The following is a 25,512-nucleotide window of genomic DNA, read 5'->3' on the forward strand; positions in this document are numbered from 1 at the left end:
GTGTGGCCAGGCCGAGGGAGGTGAGCCAAGACATGGAGACAAGGAAGGTGTTTTTATTTCCCCCAAATTGTGGTATATAACACGTAACACAAAATTTACCTCTTAACCATTGTTAAGTGTACAGAGCAGTAGTGTTACATACATTCCCATAGCTGGAGACGGCACCTCAGTATTTCCTCAGCTTGCAAAACTGAGACTCTATCCCATTAAACTCCCCATTTCTCTCTCCCCTATCCCCTAGTGATCACAATTCCCTTTCTATGTCTATGAATCTGACCATTCTTGGTACCTCACCTTAGTGGGATCAAACAGTACTTGTCTTTTTTGTGACTGGCTTGTTTCACTGAGCATAATCTCCTCAAAGTTCACCCAAGTTGTAGCACGTGTCAGAATTCCCTTCCTTTTTAAGGCTGAATAATATTCCATTATACGGATGCCCCACATTTTGCTTATCCATCAGCCGTGATGGATGCTTAGGTTGTTTCCACCTCTTGGCTGCTGTGACCACGCAGCTGTGAACATGGAGGTGCCAATAGGGAAACTGGCTTTTCGCCCCGGCCTGGGCGGCATCCTGAGCTGCTCAACCTCAGGAGGCCGGCTAGAGCTGGTTTCTGTTGCTGGCAGCACAGGGAGCCCTGACGACAGGAGCCCCAAGGGGAAGATGCCAAAGATGTGTGAATGCAGCCCAGACTCCAAATCAGCCTTGGGTTCAAAAGTAAAAAGTAAAGTTTTGTGTTTTCTTCTGAAGCTTGTTGATTTGAGGGTGGTTAAAGCTGGTTTTCTCTAGTTAGCAGGGCTGCTCTCTCCTACGCAAGGTCAGGGTTTTCTCAGAAATTGCTGCTGTTAACTAGACAGAAGCAGGCAGGGGGGTGGCAAACACAAGGAAAGACTCCCATTGGCGCCAGCTCTGGGCTGGGCTTACGTTAGAAGGCACACGGCGCTCGGGGTCAAGGTCAGCCACCCACAGGTCTGTTCTCAGAAACTCGAGTTTAAAAATACATGCAAATGCCTTTTCTCTTTCTTCCTTTCTTTCTTTCTTTCTTCTGTTCGCTGACCATATGGTGTGTTGTGTGGTTGGTTCCTTCGTTTTTGAGGGAGCATATGTCATATTGCTGATTTCTTCCGCACTGTCTTTAAAATAGCAAGTTGTCAACAGCTGGGTTAACTGTGACCACAGCCCGTGGCTGAGTTAAATCAGCTTGAACAAACACCGGTCAATGATTTACTCAGGAAATCACCGTCCGTGTTTTTCAGATTATCTCCTTGTCCTTTGTGTTCTCTCTCGCTATCTGTTTCTAATCCTGTAAAGGGCGCAGGCTGAAGGGGCACCCTGAACAAACCAGGGTAGTTTGCACACGGGGTGCCTAGGGAACACACGCACTCCGCCAGAACCCCCGAGGCTGGTAGAGGCGGGGGAAGTAGCCCTTGCTCTGGGAGAGCTGTCCTGGGCTCTGCCGTTTGCAAGTGATTACTGATCCTACTACGGCTACGCACTACCACGTAGACACGGAGTCTGTGCTGTGTGCTTAACATATGTGGTCTCATCTAATCGCCAGAATCATCTCGGAGTGGGGGAGGCACCCCTCCTGTCCCATTTGTGGATTAAGAAACTGAAGCTCAGAGAGGTTAAGTGACTTGCCCAAGGTCCCACAGCCAGGAAGTGGTGATGCTGTTTGAGTCTCAAACTTGTACTCTTAGAACTTCTAGCTTATCTGAAGTCATGACGTCTACTTGCTTTCCTTACTTGCAAAAGGATCTTAGGTGACTGGTTAGTGAAGGACAGGAGATTTCCTGGGTTAAAAATGAAAATGAGAAATAGATGGTGTGAAAAACCACAGGATGTTGCATGGACTGCGCAGACACAGGATTTTATAGGAACACCGAGAACTCTCTGATGCAAGTGTTATGCGTATGGCCCATGCCACACCCTGGAAGCAGTTCAGAGGACCGAGGCCCATCCGGGCAGGTCCCGTGGCACAGTCGCTGCTCTCCCAAATGACTGCGGGGGCCAGCTGGTACCTGCTCACAAGAGCCAGTGATTAAACGTCCAGGAATTTTGTGAGCTTGGTTGATAAACACAGCCATTAATAAAAATTAAATTACATAAACTTACAAGTAAATTATGTCAGAAACAGAGGTAATAAATACTTAAAACTCACCCCTTCCTAATTAGTTCACTATATTTTATTTTTATCCACGCGCTTGAGGTTATTGTGTGTTGGAAAGGCTGTGTAATTACGTGCCACCACATGCCTGTTTCCAACCCTGTGCTCAGCGAGGTTTCATTGGGAACTTGAAATCGGCCGTGAGGGGAGTATCTGCACCATACAAATCAGGAAACGCTATAAATCAGAGCTTGAGTTTTTGTTTTGCTGACTGTCCACACCTAAGAAGGCGATGGAGAAAATGTTAATAACGCAGATGGTATAAAAGCGGGTCGTGTCTGCAGCCCTTCCATTATGAATAGCACAAAAAATTGAGGAAATGTTCTTCCAGTATTTGAAAACTCTTGTCCAGGGTGTTATGTCATTGATGAGCATGTGAATTTCCAACACATGTCTTTCTTATATCAGTTTTGTCTTACTCGGAAATGCAAACGAAAACGTCTACCAATGTTCAGGTTGGGAACTCGCGTATGTCAATTCCAACGATGGGTTGGCCGAGGAAACGAAAGTTCAGTGAAAGTCAATGAAAGCATTTTGTGAGAATCACTTGGCTTTATGGAACTTACAATAAAGAGTATTGTATATTTTATTATTATTTGTAAAGAATGTGCTACACTGTAGTAGAAGGTATCAGTAAACCTTCTACTATACACGCATACTTTACTTTTTTCAGAGAGCCAGTCGGTAAACATTTACCAGCCAACCACTGGCCATGCCCAGCACCACCCAGCAAAGTGCCTGGTACTCACCGGGGGTGCTTGCTGACCAAACTGAACTGAACGATTGGCAAACAGAGGGTAGGTAAAAAGGGCTTTGATGCTTGGGCTGCGGCAGAGAAAATACACGATCAGCCTGGTGCACGTTGTAGCAGCAGAAAGTAAGGCAGTGCGCAAAACAAAAGGTCAGGGGCAGTCAAGGGACACAGGGACCAACCTGAAAGAGCTCCCGGGGGCCAAGCCTGGAATAAATGGGGCAATGAAACCAATAATGTAGGACTGGATTATAACCCGAAGTACACAGTAAGTATACACACGTCCATGCAGATATAAATACATGCCTGAGTGAGTAAATAAGTGGGGAGAAGACTTCTTCCTCGTAGAAGAACTTAGCACACGCAGAGACGCCCCTCCAGGAGGTGGAGCTTAACGCCCACCGTCTGCTCCTTCCTCTCCTCTCCTCTGAGGGAGGGTTATACTAAGTGACTTGCCCCCAAATAAATACAGAAAGGGAAAAATAGTAACTTTATAGTGGAGAAACCTGGCAAACACAAGCTTAACCAAGTGAGGAAGTCAACAGCCCCAGGGATGTCGTGGGGGTACCAGGACCTCCTGACACGACGTGACAAGGACATGCCACCTTCGTGGCATGCTTTCTGAAAGCCATAACCCCAGTCTAATAAGAGAAAAACATCAGAAAAATCAGATTGGGGGACATTCTCCAGAATACTGGGTCAGTCCTCCTCAAGACTGTCGAGGTCATGAAACCAAGGAAAGACAGAAGCTGTCACAGAGAAGACTAAGAAGACACGATGACGAAATGTAATGCGGTGCCCTGGAGGGGGCAGGGCTCCTGACATTCAGCTAATAATAAGGGGCCTAGGTTGATTTCTTGGTTTGGAAAATTGTCCCATGGTGATGGGAAAACTGGACGGGGGTAGACAGGAACCCTCTGTACTGTCTTTACCACTCTTATGTAAGTCTAAAATTATTCCAGAATGAAAAGCTTATTTAATTAAAAAAAAAAGACTTTGAGTTGCCAGAAAAAAATAGTACAAAATTCCTATGCCGCTACTAACGTGGCCCACTCCTAGGAGAGTTCTTTGGGACCACTTCCAGCCCCTATTTACTCAATCTGACTCGTGTAAACACACAACTGTAAGGACTGGGAGGGCCGTGGCGTGGGGTGAGGGTGGAGGGAGGCACAATGACCACAGCCTGGAGGGGCAGTGGACACGGAAAGACAGGACACACTATAAAAGGCAGACATTCGAGCCGACAGCCAGCAGAGGCGGCTGCTGGTGCCTTGACCTCCACAGTTCCTGGGGTATCGCCATAATTCAAAGTAGGGCGAAAATTCTAAGTCCCCGAGGGAAGGATAAAGTATGTTCAGGGTTTGCAATGTGAGAAATCAGGATTATACATCTAGAACACAAAACCGCCAAGTTCTATATTATTTCTAGGTTTTGGAGCTTGAAGAAGTAGGTCCCTTTGAGCGGTTCAGAAAAGTCGTTCATTTGGATTTTTACCAGCTGGGTTGAACAAGATCCGGCCCATCAAAATTTCCCATTTTTTTGTTAATCTTCCAGCTTACGGTTTTTCTTTTGTTTTCAAGTTCTAATTAGCTTCCCGGTCAGTCTCTAAAAGGGGAAATAGAGTCTAATGGGGAAACACCCAGATTTTTGCAAATAGCCTTTTCTACCCCTAGACTTGGCCTATTTCAGTTCAGTCTTGCCAGATTGACAGAGTGAATGAATGAGTGAATGATCATCAACTAAGTTAAGAAACGAGAAGCAGCGACGTGCTTCTAGTTGGACAACAGAGTGTGATCAGTCAGAGGAACCGGCAGGCAGCCCCCGTCGGTCCCCAGTTCCTGGGCTGGCCCTGGGTGCTGTTTCGCCAGGATGCCAAGGCCTCAGGCGGCACCGCTCCCTCATCCTCCCCGACGTCGACTCTGTGGTCTGTAGACATCTGATGACCCCACAGATCTCAGGAGTCCTTTGGTGTGAGTTTCTGCTGAGGACACTGCGCCTGAGGCTGCGTGCTGCCCCCTGCCCTCCACTTCACTGGCCTCGAAAAATCTCCTTTGATATAAAACCCCTGGTCTCAGGATCTCTCATCGCGTCAGCAGGTCCCCACAGGAGTTGTAAGGCACAGTGTGGAGAAAATCCTATGGGATCAGGTTGGAGATGACAAAGCTTGACTAGCAAGAGGTTTGTTTTGAGGTGGCCGTGCTCTCTGGTCATTCAGTCAATCACCAGTGACTCAACCCTGGGTCCAGGCAAAGCCACATGCTTCTCAAGAACAGGATCCATTCGAAGGTCCCACGAAGATGGAAATGCCACCCTCCCCAGGGATGGGCAAATAACCACCGACTCCGTGAGCTGCTCACCACACTCGTTCACCAGAACAGAGGAGCGAGTCTCTCTGCTTCCTTGAGACGGGCCTGGGACTTTTCCAACAGAGAAGTGGATTATTCATTTCCCCCCCAAATCCCTAGTCCTGAATCCTGTCAGGGAGGTTCCGTTTAGGCAGGAGGAACGTTTCCTAATATCATGGACATCTGTTTTTGTTTTTGCCTACGCAGCATCCATTTTTCCATCTTCTGGAGGGGTACCTTAATTCTTTGTGGAAGAGACCCCCCCACCCCCCATAACTCTGAGTTCATATAATTCTGGTGGGGCTGATTCCTTCCACTGCAGGAGAGGAACCATGACCCAGGCCTGGCCAATCAGAGCATTCCATGCCCCTGGCCTCTGTGCCTGGTTCAGGGAGAGGCACATGATCCAAGCCAATGAAGAAGCTTGCTCTTTTCCTGGAGCTGCTAGGTTTGGAGGGTGCTGGGGCTGCTGGCGGCCACCTCACTATGGGTGAGGTGAGAGACTGCCTGACATTGTGAAGCTAACAGAGATGAAAGAGACAGATTCTTGACCATCATTTGGGCACTTGGATCCAGCTAGGCCTGAAGCTGGTATATTTGGCCTTTTGAGTTACATGAGCCTTTTTTTTTTTTTGGCTTAGGCTAGTTTGAGTTGGGTTTCTGACACTTGCAAACAATAAAATTTCCTGGACAACACACTTACTGAGACTTTAGCACAAGCATCATTATGTACTCGGAATGAAAAGTGTTATACAGGTTATGACACGCTCAAATAAAACCCACCAGACTGTAATCACGCACGAAACTTACCTTTAAACTGATAAAAGCAGAGCAGTGGCCTGGAGAAGAAGTGATTCAAGACCAAGGAACTGACCATAAGACAAGCAGTGAAACATAACATACAGAAACTTTGATCAAACAATCAGTTCTCTAGCTACAGCAGGCTTCAGACTACAACCCCAGATTTCAGCTTCAAAAGTTACACTGGGGAAAACATCCCAAAGTTTTAAAAGAAAAGCTCCCAATTGAAAAAACAGGTAAAATTTCTAATTGTATCTGTTGTATATATTATATGTTAATGTCTAGTATATTTATCAGATGTATCTCAATATAATTATTGCTATATATGCAAATACATATATATGTATATTTAGAACCATGTATTTCAGCTCTTTTCTAAAGAAATGATGAAAAGCCTGTTCAAGTCTGTTTTTTCAGCTTGTTTGCTTTTTCTCATTCCTTGGTTAACCACACAAGCAACTAACCAGCACAGTTCCTGCCACATAGTAGGGCCGAATCTGAGTTCGTTCTTTCTCCCTATCCCCACCTCTACTTTTAGCTCTTCTTTCAGAAACCCAGTAAGATGAGAGAGGCAGTGGAGCATAGTGTATGGGCATATGTCGATAAAGATTTTCTGTACAGAGCCAGACAGTAAAATATTTCCAGCTTTGTGTACCATGTGAGCTGTCCAGCTAACTCTGCCGTTGTAGCAGGAATGCAGACAGAGGGAACACGCAATGGATGGGATGGCCGTGTTCCAATAAGACTTTATTTACAAAAGCAGGTGACGGCCTGGATTTGGCCCATGGGCAGTAGTTTGCCCTCCTTTAGTTAAGAACACGGGATTCAGCATTAAACAGAATCTGGTCCAGCTCCCTTCTCTGCCCCTCACCATCTGTGTGACCGGATGACTGTGTCATTTTTGTGCCTCGTCTATAAAATAGGGATAATGAGAGCTCCTTCTCAGTTTGTGAGAAGTTGTGAGCCTATGACATGCTCAGAACACTTCGGGTACATAATAATGAGCTGCAGCAGTACCACGGCAGAAAGCTGGAGGCAAATGACGAAGCTCGTAACTGGAGCTGCGTTTTCTTCTATTATCTGTGGCTTTCGTTTCTACCACACGATCTGTCTTCCCCAACAGCACGTGGAACTAACTGCAGGTTGGCCTCGGATCGGCAGGACTTGCCCTACCTGCCCTGCTGTGAAGGACCTGCCCAGGCTCCCACGGCACCCTGGTGCTCCAAGCCGGTAGGCAACACCTCCTAGACCCCCCGGGACTCAGAAGGGCTGCCTTTTAATCCTGGCTCTGGCTGTAGCCAATACATAACCTTGGGGAGGTCGCTGAAACTCTGTGGGCATCAGTTTATACAACGACAGGGGCGGTCCCATCACCTCTAGAAAAATTCTGAAAGGGGAAAAGAGGATCTGTGATTAATGAGTGCCTGCTTGCCAGGAAGTGGAAACTGAAGTCCAGGAAGGATAAATAAATTGCAGTTGGAATTTGAACTTGGGTCTCGCCAACTCCAAGGCCCCTGTTTTCTTCACGGTACCTTGCAGAGCCTCCCCTGACAGCGGTGAGCAGCAAGGAATATGGCGATAGAGGGCGCTCTTTGCCTGGGCAGGATGTCATGACGTTGCAAGAAGGACAGAGGACGGGATCCAGCAGTCACATGGGAGAGTCTGGGTGGACTGGGAAGGGAGCAGAGCAGGCTACAGGGAAGGCCAAAGGCGGGCCATCATGTGTACCGCTGTGGAGGCTGCCAGCTGGCCCCGTGGTCAGGTCAGCTCAGAGCCTGATCCTGAGTCACTGAGGATGAACCGTGCGAGGGGAGAGGAAGACGGCGGCCAAGGAGCTGTCAGCCCATTCGTGAAACAACCAACACAGCATTTGTGGCACCCCGCTTCCTTTCTTCATTCTGGGCATTTTCATTAGATTTGCCATATTTCAGAACCAAGAAAGACACGATTTATACATTTGGGTGATGCAGGTTTCCTTACCCAGCTGCTTTATAGGAACACCCCACCGTGAATAAGACAGCTTGTTTCCACCCCTCCCTTCCTGGAGATCAGAAAGCACTAAGAAAGCAAAAACAAACAGTCCACAACAGGGCGGCCACACCTGACCCTGTGACTTCAATCTCCCACACTGGGTGCTGAGGCAGAGGTTATGTTAGGACTTAATGGTTGCTTCCAGGCATTGCAAATGGCCCTGCAGCTACGTCCTGCACAACCCCAGGGGGCGCCATCCATGTGGCCCATGATGTGAATGGTGACCCCGGGGTTGTGCAACGTGGCAGCCCTGGGTTAAACTTTGGTGAAAGAGCTATGATTTACAAAGGACCCTCCTGGGCACAGCCTGGCTGCCAACATAGTTTGTCAACCAAGAGCTTTTCTTTACATTTTTCCATCTGGGATGTCATTCCATGGGTGATTTATTTGCAAGTGTATCCATCCGTTAGCTGGGGAAGTCTCGAGAGGTTTCCTGTCCAAACGGACACTCACAAAGGAGGCGTCCTGGCTGCTAAGATGCATGTTCCCTTGATGCCAAAGCTGAGAGTTACCGTGTGCCTATCACAGGGGCCAGACGCGGGGCTCAGCAATTCCCAGACACGGCCCCATACGGCCGCAGTCACTCGGCGTGGTAGGGACTATCATGGCCCCAGTTTTACAGTAAGAGGACTGGAGGCTTTGAGAGATGAAGTCACCTGTGCCCGATCCCACGGCTGGCACAAGAGCAGGGGTGGGACTGCACTCGGCTCAGCCCGACTTCAGGACAACGCTCTAACCACTGTGAGATCTGCAAACACACTGAGTTCCCTAACTGCTCCCTGAGATCTGCAAACACACTGAGTTCCCTAACTGCTCCCCGAGATCTGCAAACACACTGAGTTCCCTAACTGCTCCCCGAGATCTGCAAACACATTGAGTTCCCTAACTGCTCCCCGACGCCCCCTCCCCCAATAAAACGCTGTCACATCACCCTCAATCAGTTGTGCTCACCACAAAGCCTGAAATAGATGTTTCCATTTGGGGATTCTTGGTCAGGAAAAGAACAGTTCCAATCACAGCCAACCCCTATGACATCAGGACCGCCCTCCCTGGAAACTCCATTCCAGGAGGAAACACAGCGTCCTCGCCTGGGGCCCAAGAAATCAATGAGAAACAAGAGCAGGCAGGAATCCAGACAGCCACAAATTTCTTAGACAAACTGGGCCTCAAAATATTTGATGACAGATGCTCTTCAAGGCTTCCTCTTTCGTTTTTTCTTCCTTTCTTTTTTAAATAGCCTGCAGGTCTGGGTCATCAGGAAGTGGGATTTGTAGGAATGTGTTACTCGGTCCACGAGGCTGCCCTCGCTCAGGCCCAGCACAGCCCCTCCATTAGTAAGAGCCTGGAGGACGCTGGCACAAGGGTCCCCCAAACACTGGAGGAGAGAGTACTTGTGTGTGTGTGAGGGGGGAGTCCTGCCGGGGAAAGTGGCTCCTGGAAAGGCTCAGGCTGCTGTTAAGTGCCCGGGGCGTGGGGGAACATCCACGCAGCTGCCTGCAGTCACTCAGAGAACGAAGCGGGACACAAGTGCATATAGAAAGGAGTTTAAAAAATATGTGTATATCCAAGTGACCATAAAAGTGTGATTTGCTCTATTTGAAAACCAGTCGGTGATACTGCTCAGCTCTACCTCTAGCATCAGACTCAATGGTTTTCTTCCCTCCGTTATCTGCCGGTGGGGATAGAGTTTAATGCGCATCGACTAGCTGTGTGACCCTGGGGAAATTACTTAGTCTCTCTGAGTTTTGGATTCCTTGTCTGTAAAACGGGGATTAAGAGAGCTCCTGCCTCATAAGCTGTTGTAAGCGTTAAATAAGGGAAAGCAGGGGAATCGCTCAGCATAGCATCATCAGTGTCAGTGACCCTTCCTGTACTCTACTGGTTTCTCTTTTGAGAAAGCATCCTCTTCCTTCTCTGGTCAAGGTTAGAGATCTTCATCACTGTTTCCCACATTTATCTGATGTAAGAAGCATCTCTTAAAATGAAGCAGCTCTTCCACGTCTGTGCGCTCATGTTCCTAACAGACCTTATTCACAATCGCCAAAAGGTGGAAGCAACTCAAGCCATTTGACCAATGACGAGAGAAACAAAATGCGATAGACACACACAGTGGAGAATTACTCAGCTCTAAAAAGGAAGGAAATTCAACACGTGCTACAACATGATGAAGCTTGAGGACATTAGACTAAGTGAAATAAGATGGTCACAAAGGGACAAACACTGTAAGACCCCACTTATCTGAGGCACCTGGAGCGGTCAGATTCACCGAGACAGAAAGAACGGCGGCCGGGGGAGGACGGAAGAGGGAATTTTATTCAATGGGCACAGTTTCCTTCTGGGAAGATGAAAAACGTTCAGGAGATGGTGGCACGACAATGTGAATGTATTTAAGGCCACTGAACTGCACACTTAAAAATGGTTAAGATGATAAATTTTACGTGTATTTTACCACAATTTCAAGAATTAAAAATTAAAAACAAACAAACAAAAGAACTAAGTACCTCCCAAGTTTCTTTTTAGGGTGATGAGAATGGATGGAAATGTTCTGAAAGTAGGCTGTGGTGATGGCTGCATAACTCTATAAATATACTCAAGTGGACAGAATTGTACATTTAAAATAGGTGAAGTTTATGTGACTTAAATTGTACTTCAAAGGAGCTGCGTAAAGCAAGCAAGGAGACAACTGCCATGTCGATGAGGAAACTTCTGGGACGATGGAGATGTTCACTGTCTTGATTGTGGCGATGGTTTCACAGGTGCATACATGTGCCAAAACCTATCCAACTAGATACTTCAAACATGTGCAGTTTATTGCATGTCAATTACATCTTAATAAAGCTTTTTTTAAAAAAAAGCAGCATAGTATTCCACATATGAAGGAAGTCCTCGTATTTTATTAAACAATGCCCCCTCTTGCTGAATATTTAGGTATCAAATTTTATGCCCCTATAAATAATATTTCAATAAATATCTTTGTATAAAAAGAAAAAAATGCAGATATCATTCCCCACCCTGGGACTGTCAAGCCACAAAATCAGAATTTCCCAGGGAGGGAGCCTGGGAACCTGTAACTTTATTGAACATTCCAGAAAAATTCTTGCAATCAGAGATGTTAGAGAAACATTGACTCAAACTTCACAAATTTGGATTTACAGCCTTGGGGTTCGACATTCCATTTTTTTTGGTGGTTCCTAAAAAAATCTGCAAATGCTCCATATAAATGATTCTAAATGTGGGTTTCCCTACTCTCGGGGTGCATCAGAATCACCAGGGAGCCTGTGAGAATGCATATTTCCAGGCCCCATTCCAAGTACTTGTAGGGTTGACAGATTTGGCATAAATAAATAAGTGAATAAATAAATATGAATTTCAGGCAAACACCAAATAATTTTTTTTTTAACATAAGTGGTCCTTTGCAATATTTGAGACATACTTATACTGAAAAATGATTTGGTATTTACCTGAAGTTCAAATTTAACTGGGTGTATTGTATTTTATCCAGCAACTCTTAAGTATGAGTCCTTGGGCACGGGGTGAGTCCCATGGATCTGCGTTGTTGGTCTGCTCCTCACGTGGTTCCAACATGGAGGACCCTTAGAACCTGTCTTAAGAACCCTTGATCAGGGGCCGGCTCCGTGGCCGAGTGGTTAAGTTTGTGCACTCTGCTGCGGCGGCCCAGGGTTCAGATCCTGGGCGTGGACATGGCACCGCTCGTCAGGCCACGTTGAGGCGGCATCCCACATCCCACAACTAGAAGGACCTGCAACTAAGATATACAACTGTGTACGGGGGAGTTGGGGAGATACAGCAGGAAAAAAAAAAAAAAAAAAAGACTGGCAACAGTTGTTAGCCCAGGTGCCAATCTTTAATAAAAAAAAAAAGAACCCTTGATCAGGTCAACGCCAGGCCAGGAGCCCCTCCACGCTGCTGCCGGTGGACCCCGGAGCATCCAAGAGCAAACACACTTTAATGTTGGCCCAAGGAGGAAAAGGCAGCTGAACAGCAGCAAAAAAACCTGCCCCAGATTCTTAAAGCCAAATGTGATGGATGTGGCATGAAGGCCCTGTGGCCTGGGGATGCGGACGAGCTCGTTGGAATGCATATTTAGAGCTGCCTGTGGGCCCTGAACCCCAGGATTCTGTCTAGATCCTCTACATTTTATTTATTTACACCCAGCCTTGTCCCAGAAAGGATTTTAAGCCTCGGGGGTCTCAGTCCATGCAGCGTTCTTGCTGGTGGGGAGAGAGATGAACACACCATCGCTCCGGGACACATACGACAGACATCAATTGTGTGCTCACCATGAATGGCACTGTGCCGGGAGTTTTCCAATTATAATCATCTCATTCACCCCTCGAGACAAGCCTGCAAGGTCACTGCTGTCTTTGGCCCCATTTTGTAGATGAGGAGACTGAGGTTCTAAAGAGTCCAGTGGCTTGCTCAGGAGCACAAAGAGTAAGCAAGGGGCAGAGCTGGGATTCTGAGCAAAGCCTGTGTCGCCAACCACTCACCTATCCTGCCTCCCTGGTGAAGAGGATGTTCTTGTGGCTGAGGTTTTACAGGCAAGTTTTATGTTACGTGCGGCTTAAACAGGGGCCATACTTTAGGCCGTGATGCCAGCGACATTTCTTATCCAGAGCATAGCAACAGCTGCTGTGTGGGGACAGTCTGCTCGGGCTGGACACTGACTCGGATGCCTCACACACACACTCTCTCAATGCCTCGCACCGTCCTGGGACCAAGACCCAGGCATCCAAGAACCCTGGCCGAGGGCACAAAGCTAGGAAGCTGCAGAGCGCTGGTCTGCCTAACAAGGAAGCATCTATCTCCGACTTTCCAAAAGCGCACACCTTTCCACCCCCATCGCCAAGCTTCACGTTTTCAGGAAAAACGCTCTAGTCTAGTCGTTCGTGTTGGCAACTCTTGCATGTAACTCCACGAAAAGCCCAGAAGAGGGCGCAAGGACCCGCTCGTCCCCAGGACCCACCCGGATGGGTCCGAACTTCGCAGAATCGAGTCCCGCGGCCGCCGCTCGTGTGCGCAGCGTGGAATCGGCGCGACGCGCTCCGCACGAGGCTCACCTTTGGCTGTCTCTGAGCCCTGGACTGCACCGAGGCGGCACAGCACAGCACAGCACCTGTAGCCCCCCCCTACCCCGCGGGGGCCTGGACTCACCGAGGGTGGGTTTTCGATGACCAGTTCGTAGGTGAGCCCTCCGGACCCGAACCTCAGGATGTCTCCGGGTAACAGCTTCACGGCCACGTTCTGAATGTGGCACTCGTTGACGAAGGTGCCGTTGCGGGAGTTGAAGTCTTGGAGCACAAAGCTGCCCTCGGCTTCATTATATTCAATGAGCGCGTGATGGTTGTCAATGTCAGGAGACTGAAATGCATGAGGAAGTCAGTCGTGGCATGAAAACAAGCATCATGACGGGGCCCTAACATTTACTAGGGAGCATTGGTCGCCATAATGTGCTAAGCCCGTTACCTCCCACATCTTACCCGATGGTCACCACAATCCTCATTTTAAAAGGAGGATGCTGAGGGTCAGGGAGGGTAAGTGACTTGCCCAGGGCCACACAGCTAGTGCGTGGTGGGGCTGGGCTTTGTGCTCCGTCTGACTCCAGACCCAAGGGAGCCTGGGGTTCTGCATGGGCACGTGCTCAGCCAGGGGATCGGCCACTTCCTAGTTCTATTTCCCTGACCCCACGCAGGTGCGCCTGTGGTTGTCCCTCACGCCAGGACAGAAGACAGAAATGGCCCAAACACAAACGAGAAAGGTTGATTGGCAAGTGACAACTGTCGATTTTTCTGCAAGGAAAATGCCAGGTCCATGGATGGGGTACACACGGTTGAGGGGAGGATTGTAACGACTGTTGTATTCATTTGTTTGTTCTCTCCATTTTTAAAATAACATGTTTTTCTTAATATTGGAGAAAATGAGAACTAGAGAAAAGCACAAAGACAACATTAAAATCACTTAGGATCCCATGCCCCAGAGACAGGCACTGTTAACAGTGTGGGTCACATCCTTCCAGTCTTTTTTCTGTGCTTACAATCTTTTTAAAAAGTTTAAACAAAATTGAGATCATTCCACAGAACGTAGTTTCATAACTACCTTTAAAAACTTTGATGCACAATGAAGGTTTTCTTATGTGATTAGTTATTCCTGTTGCTTCTTAAAAGCTAGTCAGAATTTATCTAACCAAAGATGATCTACTTTTCAACAGGAGGCCTGGTGTGACCATGTTTCCCAAAAGAAAGGGACCCCAGACAGTGAGTTGGGAGTAGCGGGGAGGGAGCAGAAGGCTACTCTGTAGTTTCTATTTAATAAAAACAGCAAGCAAAACTCAGCCCTCTGGAGGAAATAGCACATTCCCTCGGCCGTGGGGCCCGGGCTGGGTGCTGCAGGCACATGGGACGTCGTCTGTCTTTTCAGAACACTGCCTGTGAGACATCCACTCCAGCCCGAGACTTGACAATTATTTTCTAAGTTATCTTCTCAGAGTGCCTCATCCAACTGTCACACCAAGAGGGCTTGCATTTAGAATCTACACGGAAGTCCCACAGTATAATAATCACCAATAGCTTCTATTAATAATACAATACAATAATAGCTTATATTAATTAATATAATTGCTTATATTAGTAGAATATGTTAAACATTACAAGTCAGGAAATTTGCTAAGTGCTTTATTGCATTATCCCATTTCATCTTCACAATAACCCAAAGGATAGTTCCCCATTTTGTAGATGAGGAGAGTGAGGCATAGAATGATTAAATTTGTCCAAAGGCACCCAGCTGGACTAGCCTCGTACCCAGGTTTGCCTAATTCAAAGCTCTGTGCTCTTACCCACTTTGCGAATTTCTACCAAACTCTTTAGCACTCAAAATATTGAAACACAGAAAGAAAGCAGGAGTAGATGTATTAATGTCAGAGCAGAATTAAGAGGAGGGAAAGTTACCAAGGACAAAGAAAGGCATTACCTAATGACAAAGGGGTCAATTCTCCAAGAAGATGTAACAATCCGTAATGCGTATGCACCTAACAATAGAACATCCAAATACGTGAGGCAAAAACTAACAGAACTGCAAAGAGAAATAGACAAATTCACTATGACAGCTGGAGACGTCAGCATCCCTCTAACGGTAACGACAGACCCAGCAGGCAGAAAATCAGTAAGGATAAAGTTGAACTGAACAGCACCATTAACCAACCAGATCTAATCGACATCTACACACTGCTTCATGGAACAACAAAACACACATTCTTCTCAAGCTCACATGGAACAGTCACCAAGACAGACCACATTCAGAGCCCCCAAACATAGAAATTATGTAAAGTATGCTTTCAGGCCATGATGGAATTAAACTAGAAATCAACAGCAGCTGAAAAATTCCCAAATATTTGGAGATTAAAGAACATACTTCTAAATAGCATATGGGCCAAGGAAGAAGTCTCAAGAGAAATGAAAACCTATCTTGAACTAAATGAAAATAGAACTTAGGAACATTTGTGGAATGCAGAAAAAGCAGTGCTTGGTGAGAAATTTATAGCATTGAATGCCTACACTAGAAAAAAAGAAAGATCTAAAATCAATAATCTAAGATTCCACCTTAGGAAACTAGAGAAAGAAGAGCAATGGAAGCCTAAAACAAGCAGAAGAAAAGAAACAAGAATTGGAATAGAAATAAACGAAATAAAAAACAGGAAAACAATAGAGAAAAGTCAATGAAACCAAGAGCTGGTTCTTTAACAAGATCATAAAACTGACAAACCTCTAGCAGGCTAACCAAGAAAAAAAACAGAAAAGATACAAAGTACTAAAACCAGAAATGAAAGAGAGACCGTCACTATGATCTCACAGATATTAAAAGGGCAATGAAGGAATATTATGAACAATTATGTCCACAAATTTGATACTTTAGATGAAATGGACTAAGTGCTTGGAAGACACAATCTGCCAAAACTCACACAAGGAGAAATAAACAATCTATTTTTTAAAAAAAATTTTTTTGAGGAAGATTAGCCCTTAGCTAACATCTGCTGCCAATCCTCCTCTTCTTGCTGAGGAAGACCAGCCTTGAGCTAACATCCATGCCCATCTTCCTCTACTTTATATGTGGGATGCCTGCCACAGCATGGCTTGCTGAGCGGTGCCATGTCCGCACCCGGGATCCAAACCGGTAAACCCTGGGCTGCTGAAGCGGAACATGTGAACTTAACCGCTGCACCACTGGGCAGGCCCCAGAAATAAACAATATAAATAGGCCCATTAAAGAATTTGAATCAATAACTAATAACCTTCAAAAACAGAAAGCACCAGGCCCAGATGGGTTCACTGGTGAATTCCATCAAACCGTTAAGGAAAATGTGATACCAGTTCTCTACAATCTCTTCCAGAAAACAGAAGCAGAGGGAAGACTTCCTAACTCATTTTCTAACACCAAAACCAGACAAAGATACTAGAAGGAAAGCTGCAGCCCAATCTCTCTCGTGAACATAGATGCAAAATCCTCAACAAAACGTTAGCAAGCATTGCAATAATGTGTGAAAAGAATTCTACACCACAGCCAAGTGGGATTTACCCCAGGTACGCGAGGCTGGCTGGACATTTGAAAACCAATTAATGTAATCCATCACATCAACAGGCTAAAGAAGAAAAATCACATGATGATAGAAGGTGGATGATGGAAAAAAAAAAAAGAACTCCTGGCAAATTAGGAATAGAGGGGAACTTCCTCAACTCGATATTGAATATCTACAAAACCCCTAAAGCTAACATCAGACTTAACGGCGAGAAACTAGAAACTTCCCAATTAAGATGCGGAACAAGGCAAAGATGTCCCCTTCACCACTCCTTTTCAACATCGACCCGGATGTCCTAGCTAATGAAATAAGAAAAGTGAAATAAAAAGTATATAGATTAGGAAGGAAGAAATAAAACTGTTTCTGTTTGCAGCTGACATGATTTTCTATGTAGAAAATCCCAAAGAACTGACCCCCAAAAAACTCTCCTGGAGCTAATAAGCGATTTTAGCAAGGTTACAGGATACAAGAGTAACATACAAAAGTCAACTGCTTTCCTCTAGACCAGCAATGACCAACTGAAATTTAAAATTAAAAACGCAATACAATTTATATTAGCACCAAAAAAATGAAGTACTTAGGTATAAATCTAACAAAATATGTACAAGATCTATATGAAGAAAACTATGAAATGTTGATGAAAGAAATCAGAGAAGATCTAAATAAATGAAGAGATATTCCATGTTTATTTGCAATTCCTTAATGACATATGATGTTCAGCAGCTTTTCATATACTTATTTGCCATCTCTATATATTCTTTGGTGAAGCGTCTGTTCAGATCTCTTGCCCATTTTTAAATTAGGATGTTTGTTTTCTTATTGCTGAGTTTTAAGACTCATTGATTTTGGATACATGCCTATAGCATCTATATTCATAATTGCCCAAAACTGAAAGCAACCAAGACATCCTTTAAAAGGTGAATGGATAGGGCTGGCCCGGTGGTGCAGTGGTTAAGTGTGCACATTCCGCTTCGGCGGCCCGGGGTTCGCCGGTTCGGATCCCGGGTGCGGACATGGCATCGCTTGGCAAGCCATGCTGTGGCAGGCGTCCCACATACAAAGTAGAGGAAGGTGGGCACGGATGTTAGCTCAGGGCCAGTCTTCCTCAGCAAAAAGAGGAGGATTGGCAGCAGATGTTAGCTCAGTGCTAATCTTCCTCAAAAAAAAAAAGGTGAATGGATAAACAAGCTGTGGTACACCCATACGATGAAATATTAGTCAGTGATAAAAAGAAATGAGCTATGAAGTCACAAAAAGACATGAGGAGACTTAAATGCATTTTGCTTAGTGAAAGAAGCTAGTCTGAAAAGGCTACCCACTGTATGATTTCAACCGTATGAAATTCTGAAAAAAAGTAAAACTACAGAGACACTACGAAGATCATTGCTTGCCAGGGGCTCAGGTGGAGATGGGAGGAATGAATCGGTGGAACACGGGGATTTTTAGGGCAGTGAAACTATTCTGGATGATACTGTAATGGCGGATACTTGTCATTGTACATCTGTCAAAACCCACAGAATGTACAACACAAAGCGTGAACCTTAACGTAAACTATGGACTTTAGTTAATAATAATATATCAATATTGGTTCATCAATTGTAAGACGTGTACCACACTAATGCAAAATGTTAATAATAGGGGAAATTCTGTGTGTGTTGGTGGGGGAAGATATGAGAACTCTCTACTATCTGCTCCAGTTCCTGTAAACCTAAACTGTTCTAAAAAAGGAAGTATTAAAAAACCCATTCAAACACATTAGTTCTTTGGGAAATGCCACGTCATCTTCATCACATTCCCATTGAAAAAAACATTAAAATGCATCAGTTCTTTGGGAAATGCCCCCCCGGGTCATCTTCCTAACATTCCCATTGATCTGTGGGTTCTGTGGAGCCTTGATCACTCATCAAAGAGAGAAACTCTGTGTGTCACATTTTGTTTTGCTTTTCCCAGGCCTCATGGCTTTCAGTTCCTCAAAAGCTATCAAGCCATTATTAAGAAATCAAAGTAAGCAGGAAATTTTGAATGACTCCACAAAACGGGACAAGCCTTGCCACATGTTGGGCCAAGAGACAGCTTCCTAGTTCATCCCTCTATGACCCCGCCCTCCCTTTACTTGGAAAATTGCTAAAAGCCACTATTGGACAGAAGCCCGGCTGCTGGTACCGTCTGACTGTACAAACCCCATCCTCCTGAGCTGTCCCACTATGGGGTAACGTGTCTTTACGATTATTATTCTTCTTATCCTCGCCAGCCAACGTATTTTGAGGGCCTCCTGTGAGCTGAAGCATTTTGTGTGCATTCTCCCATTTAATCTGAACAACAGCCCTGTACAGGGGGTTCTAGTGTCATCCCCATCCTACAGATGAAGAAGCTGAGAGTGAAAAGGTGACGTGGGAGGACAGCATTGCCTCACGACCAAAAACCAGACAAAGACACCACAAGAAAAGGAAACTACAGACCAATATCCCCTATGAAGTTTGACACAAAAATCCTCAACAAAATAAGAGCAAACGGAATTCATCAGCACATTAAAAGGATTATAGACAATGGCCAGGAGGGGTTTCTTCCTGGAATGCAGGGTTGCCGGTTCAACTTGTGAAAATCAATCCATGTAATACATCACATTAACAGAAAGGAGGAAAAAACACACGATCCTCTCAATTGATGCAGAAAAAGCATTTGATGAAATTTACCACTCTTTCCTGATAAAAACACTCAACCAACTAGGAATAGAAGGAAATTACCTCAACGTAATAAAGGCCATAGATGAAAAGCCCACAGCTGACATCATACTCAACAGTGACAGGCTGAAAGCTTTCCTCTAAGATCAGGAATAAGACAAGGACACCTGCTTTTGCCACTTCCGTTCAACACAGTATTGACAGTCCCAGCCAGAGCAGTTAGGCAAGAAAAAGAAATACAGGCATCCAAACTGGAAAGGAAGAAGTAAAATTAGCTCTGTTCACAGACAACATGATCTTACATGTGGAAAATCTGAAAGACTCCACACACACACACAACCCTGTTAGAACTAACAGACAAATTCAGTAGCCAAGCTGTGGATACAAAATCAACACACAAAATTCAATTGCATTTCTATACACTAATAATAGGCAATCTGGAAAAGGAATTAAGAAAACAATTTCATTTACCATAGCATCAAAAAATAAAATATTTAGAGATAAGCTTAGCCAAGGTGGTGAAAGATTTGTACACCGAAAACTACAAAACGTTGCTGAAAGAAATTAAAGACACAAATACATGGAAAGACATCCTGTGCTCATGGATTAGGAGACCTAACATCGTAAAGACGTCCTTACTACCCAGCAGGGTCTACAGAGTCAATGCGACCCCTATCAAAATCCCAATGGCATTTTTGGCAGAAATAGAAAAATCTACCCTAAATAGCCAAATCGAATCCAAATAGCCAAAACAATCTTGAAAAGAAAAAGAACAAAGCTGGAGGTCTCACACTTCCTGATTTCAAAACTTGCTACAAAGCTACAGTAATCAAAACAGCATGGTACTGGCCTAAGGTCAGACATATAGACCAATGGAATAGAATAGAGAGCCCAGAAATAAGCCCTCCCATATATGGTCAAATGATTTTCGAAAGGGTGCCAAGACCATTCAAGACTTTTCAACAAATGATGCCGGGAAAACTGGATGCATGCAAAAGAATGAAGTTGGACTCTTACCTTAAACCATACACAAAAATTAACTCAAAAAGGATCAAAGACCTAAACGTAAGACCTAAAACTTTAGAACTCTTAGAAGGAAACATAGGGGAAAAGCTTCATGACTTTGGATCTCGCAGTGATTTCTTGGCTATGACACCAAAAGCAAGCAACAAAAGTAAAGATAGATAAACTGGACTACATCGAAATTAAAAACTGTGCATCCAAGAACACAATTAAAAGGGTGAAAGCAATCTATGGAATGGAAGAAAATATTTGCAAATCATATACCTGAAAAAGGGTTAACATGAAGACTATATAAAGAACTCCTATAACTTATGAAAAAAAACCCAAATAACCTGATTAAAAATGGGCAAAGAACTGGAATAGACATTTCTCCAACGGAGACATAAAAATGGGCAAGAATTATCTAAAGAAATGATGAATATCACTGCACTTCTGGGAATGTCAAATGGTGCAGCTGATATGAAAAACAGCATGGAAGCTCCTCAAAAGATGAAAAATAGAATGAGTGTATGATCCAGCAAGTCCACTTCCGGGTATAGACCCAAAAGAATTGAAAGAAGGAGCTGGAAGAGATATTTGTACTCTCAAGTTCACAGCAGCACTATTCACAACAGCCAAAAGGTGGAAGCAGCCCAGGTGTCCATCAACAGATGATGGATAAGCAAAACGTGGTCCATCCATACAGTGGAATATTATGCTGCCTTAAAAGGGAAGGAAGTTCTCACACACAGTATAACCTGGATGAACCTTGAGGACATTGTGCTAAGTGAAATGTGTCACAAAAAGACAACTTTTGTATGATTCCCCTTACATGAAGTGCCTAGAGTAGTCAAGCTCATAGAAACAGAAAATAGAATGGTGGTTCCCCGGGGCTCGGGGGGACGGGGAATGGGAGCCGTTTAAGGGCGCAGAGTTTCAGTTTTGCAAGATGAAAAAGTTCTGGAGATTGATGGCACAACATGGTGAACACACTTAGCACGACTGATCTGTACGCTTAAAAATGGTCGAGATGGTAACTTTGGTTGTGTGTCTTTTACTGCAATTTAAAAAATGGCTAAGATGAAGTGACTTACCCAGCATCAAGATGCTGGCACTTGGCAGTGTCAGAATTTGAACCCAAGTCTAATTCCAAAATCAGTACCCTGACCTCCTACCCTCTGCTTTTCAGAGGAGAGAGTGATTTATTCAGGGGTGGAACTGAGTATAGAAAATGAATGCATGTTTTAAAAGTCTCCTGCCTTTTAAAAATATATATTGAGTCCATAAAACACTGAGACTTCAACAAATCCACTAAGAGACACCTGCTCCCACGCTACCGTGCTTTGAGGCAGGCTCCCTAAGAGGCTGATTTAGTTACCAGGCTGCCGCCAGGGCTCTAACCATATTTGGAACTTTCCTTCAATAGGGAGCTGGTTCTCAGCCTTGCATCCCCTTGAACGCGGATCACAACCCCGGGGGCCCAGCCTTCCTTAGCCTCCCTCCCTGCCCCTCCTCCAGGCGTCTGGCCTTTGCTTCTCCCATCCATTCCTGGTGGCTACGCCCCTGCACCTCCCCCAGCCTGGGTCCCTGCTCAAGCTCCCCAGCTCCTTCGAGTCCGTTTCTGCCCCTGAGGCTTCCCGCCACCCTCACACTTCTGTCCTCAAGTCCAGTGCAGTCCAGCCGTGTGCTGCTCCCTTCGGGCCCCCAGCCACCAGGTCCCTGTCTTTGGCCTTCCCTTCTACCTCGTTAACAGCCTCCTAGGGCCTCACTCCCACCCCCTGCTGGGCGTCCTCCACAAGCTTCTCCTGATCCTCTCCCGCCCGCCCGTCTCCACCGCGCCCTCGGCCCCAGCGGGCTGGCCTGTGCGGCTGTGTCAGCGGGCTGGTCGGCGACTTGCCTCTGGTTTCTGGTTGGGTTTGGCCAATGGGAGATTAGAGATTGGAACAGCGGGGAGAGAGACCTGTGGGGTCACACAGCTCCCCGCAGGCAGCTCTCCTGTCAGAGGACTCTGCCCAGCCCTCCAGGTCTCTGGGTTCCAGGACATGTCCTGCCCTCACCCCTCAGGTCTGGGGTGGGAACAGCGCCTCACTCTGATCAGCTCTGGGAACCACACCATCCTTCGTGGTTCCTCGCCCTCTGTGGGAGTCCCTTCATGACACTCGCCTCTGTCACCCCACCGCAGCGAATGTGCCCTCTGCTCCATGCCAGGACCTGGACTTTCCAGGCATGGAGGAACTCTCAGATAGGGCCTTCGGTCCCCTTCCATCAGCCACCAAGGCGCTCAGCGTGGTCTTGCCTTTATCTCACCCTCGTCTGGTCCTGGCTCATCAATGATCTCCTCTTTTGTATCTTCAGTCTCACCCAGATTCTGGTAACTTCCATCTAACCTGCGAATGTGCTCACTATCGCCCCCCAGCCCCCATTCTTTCACTGTCAAACTGCTAAGAGCATTCCTTTCCTACTGAATCCTAAACCCACTGCCACTGTCCTCAGTGGCCTCCTAGGGGCTCTCTGCCTCCCTGTGTCATTGGACACTGCTGTCAGAGGGAGGCATGTGGCCTGGTGGTTCAGGAGTTAGAGGGGCAGGATGGTGTGCTGGTTATTAGACTGGCTTTCGAGGTGGGTGGCCAGGGCTCAAAGTCCAGCTCTCCCACTTGCTAGCTGGGTGACCTTGGGCAATGAACTATTCTCTTGGTGCCTCAGTTTCCTCATCTGTAAATGGGGCCAACAACAGAACAGCCTTACCAGTTACTGGTTAGCTCAGAATTGAGATGACACATACGAAAGCACTTAGAACTTTGGCACGTATAACAAGTGTCAGAACTTCCAGGATTAGAAGCAAGAGGCCGGGCTCTGGAGCTAGGAAGCCTTGAGTTCAAGTCCCACCCCGGCCACTTTCCAGCTGTGCAGCCTGGGCCAAGTCTCTTTGCTTCTCTGAGGTGCTTCTTGTACTGCAAAGATGAGTTTGATCAGCTGCACTTCACAGGACTGACAAAAGGCACTATGTGGAGAAATGTTCAAGGTAGTAGGGTAACGGTTTTTAAACGAACTGGTGCACGTGTGTGTGTTTAATCTGTTTCTTTTTACCTTTTGGGTGTTGGCCATCCCATCCCCCATGTCCACCCCGCTCATGACCTCTGGCAAGGGATGTCATGCAGAAATAGTAAATGTGGGGATATGAGGAAACAGCCGGGCTCTGTGAGACAGTGGATCTAGAGCAGGAGGAAAGAGGAGGCCTCTCGCTCCTCTGTCAGCTACATCCTTCCTGCCCTGTCTCCGGGGACAGCCCCGAGGAGGGGCGGGTTCACGAAGTCGGGCTGCCTGGGAGTCGCTCCCAGCCCCTTGAGCCTCTCTGTGTGATCCGAGGCAGGCGCTTAGTCGGTCTGTGCCTCAGCTTCCTCATCTGTAAAATGGGGGAGAGGTCAGCCCCTGTCTCGCAAGGATTAAATGAGCTAATACGCACAGAAGTGCAGAGGACAGGGCCCGGCGCACAGCAGGCCCTCAGTGGCTGTCGGCTCTTGCTGGTGTGACTCCCCCGGCCTGGCCACAGCGCTGCCACCCTCCTGCCTCCCCGAGTGCTTCGTGGTCTCCGAGCCGGCTCCTGTCCCTTCGCCTGCCCTCAGGTGCCTCGCTCCCCAGCATTCTAGGGTTGTCTCCATCTCCTCTCACTCTGTCCACAGGCGGGGGCTGCTGTGCCACCCCCTCAGTTCTCAGACGTGTCCCTCCAACCCCCAGTTCGGGGAGGCCCCACACTGCCTCCCGCCCGCAGACGCTGACGTGCTCCCTTCACCTCACGTGCTCCCTTCACCTCACGTCCTGAAATCCCGCCTCCCCCCTCCCTGGAACCCCCGGGCAATGACATTCTCACCCTCCCAGCTCATCAGCCAGCTTTCCCCACTGCTCCTGGTATGCACGCTACTGATTCCTCTGAAAAGCTCTAAGGCCAGTCCCACACCACCACCCCCTGCCCACGGCAAGAGCCCAGGCGAGAGACAGTATTGACTGTGGTGGGCGGAATTTCTCCCCAGATTGTCCACACCCCGATCCCTGGAGCCTGTGACTATGCTCCATGACACGGCAAAAGGGACTGTGCAGACGTAAAGGTTACCAATCAGTGATCCTGAATTAGGGAGATTATCCCGGGTTATCCAGGTGAGACCAATCTAATCCCATGAGCCCTTAAAAGCAGAGAACTTTCTCTGGCTGGAGTTGGAGAGATGAGTCAGAGGGGAGGGGAGGCAGACAGATTCGAAGCATGAGAAGGACTCAACCCACTGCTGCTGCTTTAAGATGAAGGGGACCATGAGCCGCAGACTGTGGGTGGCCTCTGGAGGCTGAGATTGACCTCCACCTGACAGCCAGCAAGGTACCGGGGACCTGAGTCTGTGACGGCTCAGGCAAGAGTCTGCCAGTTGACTGCCTGAGGGACTGGGAAGCAGATTCTTCCCAGGGGCTCCGCAGGAGAGGCCGGGTCCACCAACATCTTGATTTTGGCCTCCTGAGACCCGGGGCAGAGGAACCAGCTGAGTCCACCCCGACCCCTGACCTGCAGAACCGTAAGATAATAATTCGTGCTGCTTTAAGCAGAAAACAAATACAACAGCCAAAATGTACTACAATGTTTACCACCCGCCAGGCCCTGTTCTAAGCCGTCCACAGTGATTCAGTCTCCTAACCCAGCCCCTGCAGCCATCCGCGGCACAGACGCAGACAGCGCCACCGAGCTCACCGGGGCAGGGCCAGGCTGCGGCTGTGCTCACGCCCTCGACTGCTCTGTTCCAGGGCCGCTCCTGCTGTTCCCCCACCCAGATAACAAAGATCATCAGTTCTTGCCCAGCTTCAAAGCCTTTTCAGAGGGAGTTTCCATCTTCAAACAAGTTCGACGCCAAATGTGCAGCCAGGCTTACGCTTTACACGTTGCCACCAACACGCTTTTTAGCTCCTTTCTCCCAGGTCAAGTTACTCCCCCAAGTCCCCAGGCTCCTCTTTAAAGAGGAGCTCCAGGTTGGTCTACTCTGAGGCACTCCCGACCGCAGACAGGCCTCCCCGGGGGGTCTCCACCTCAGGGCCAACCCCCTCTTCCGTGGAAAGCACTGGGTCCCCTTTCCTCTTTACTCAGATCCCCCCAGAGGGCACACCTGAGCCC

General features: G+C 47.0%; 1 protein-coding gene across 8 annotated transcripts in view; it reads right to left on the bottom strand.

The window, feature by feature from the left end:
• FHAD1 (forkhead associated phosphopeptide binding domain 1) overlaps positions 1-25,512 on the bottom strand; it is a 130,805-nt gene that overhangs the window by 92,275 nt on the left and 13,018 nt on the right. For all 8 annotated transcript variants that reach the window (XM_070511002.1, XM_070511000.1, XM_070510999.1 and 5 more), the window contains exon 3: positions 13,269-13,475. In XM_070511002.1, the coding sequence (XP_070367103.1) occupies positions 13,269-13,475 (207 nt within the window). The remainder of the gene's footprint in view (positions 1-13,268; positions 13,476-25,512) is intronic.

The sequence above is a fragment of the Equus asinus genome, chromosome 5 (genome assembly GCF_041296235.1).
Source record: "Equus asinus isolate D_3611 breed Donkey chromosome 5, EquAss-T2T_v2, whole genome shotgun sequence".
Taxonomy (NCBI): Eukaryota; Metazoa; Chordata; class Mammalia; order Perissodactyla; family Equidae; genus Equus; species Equus asinus.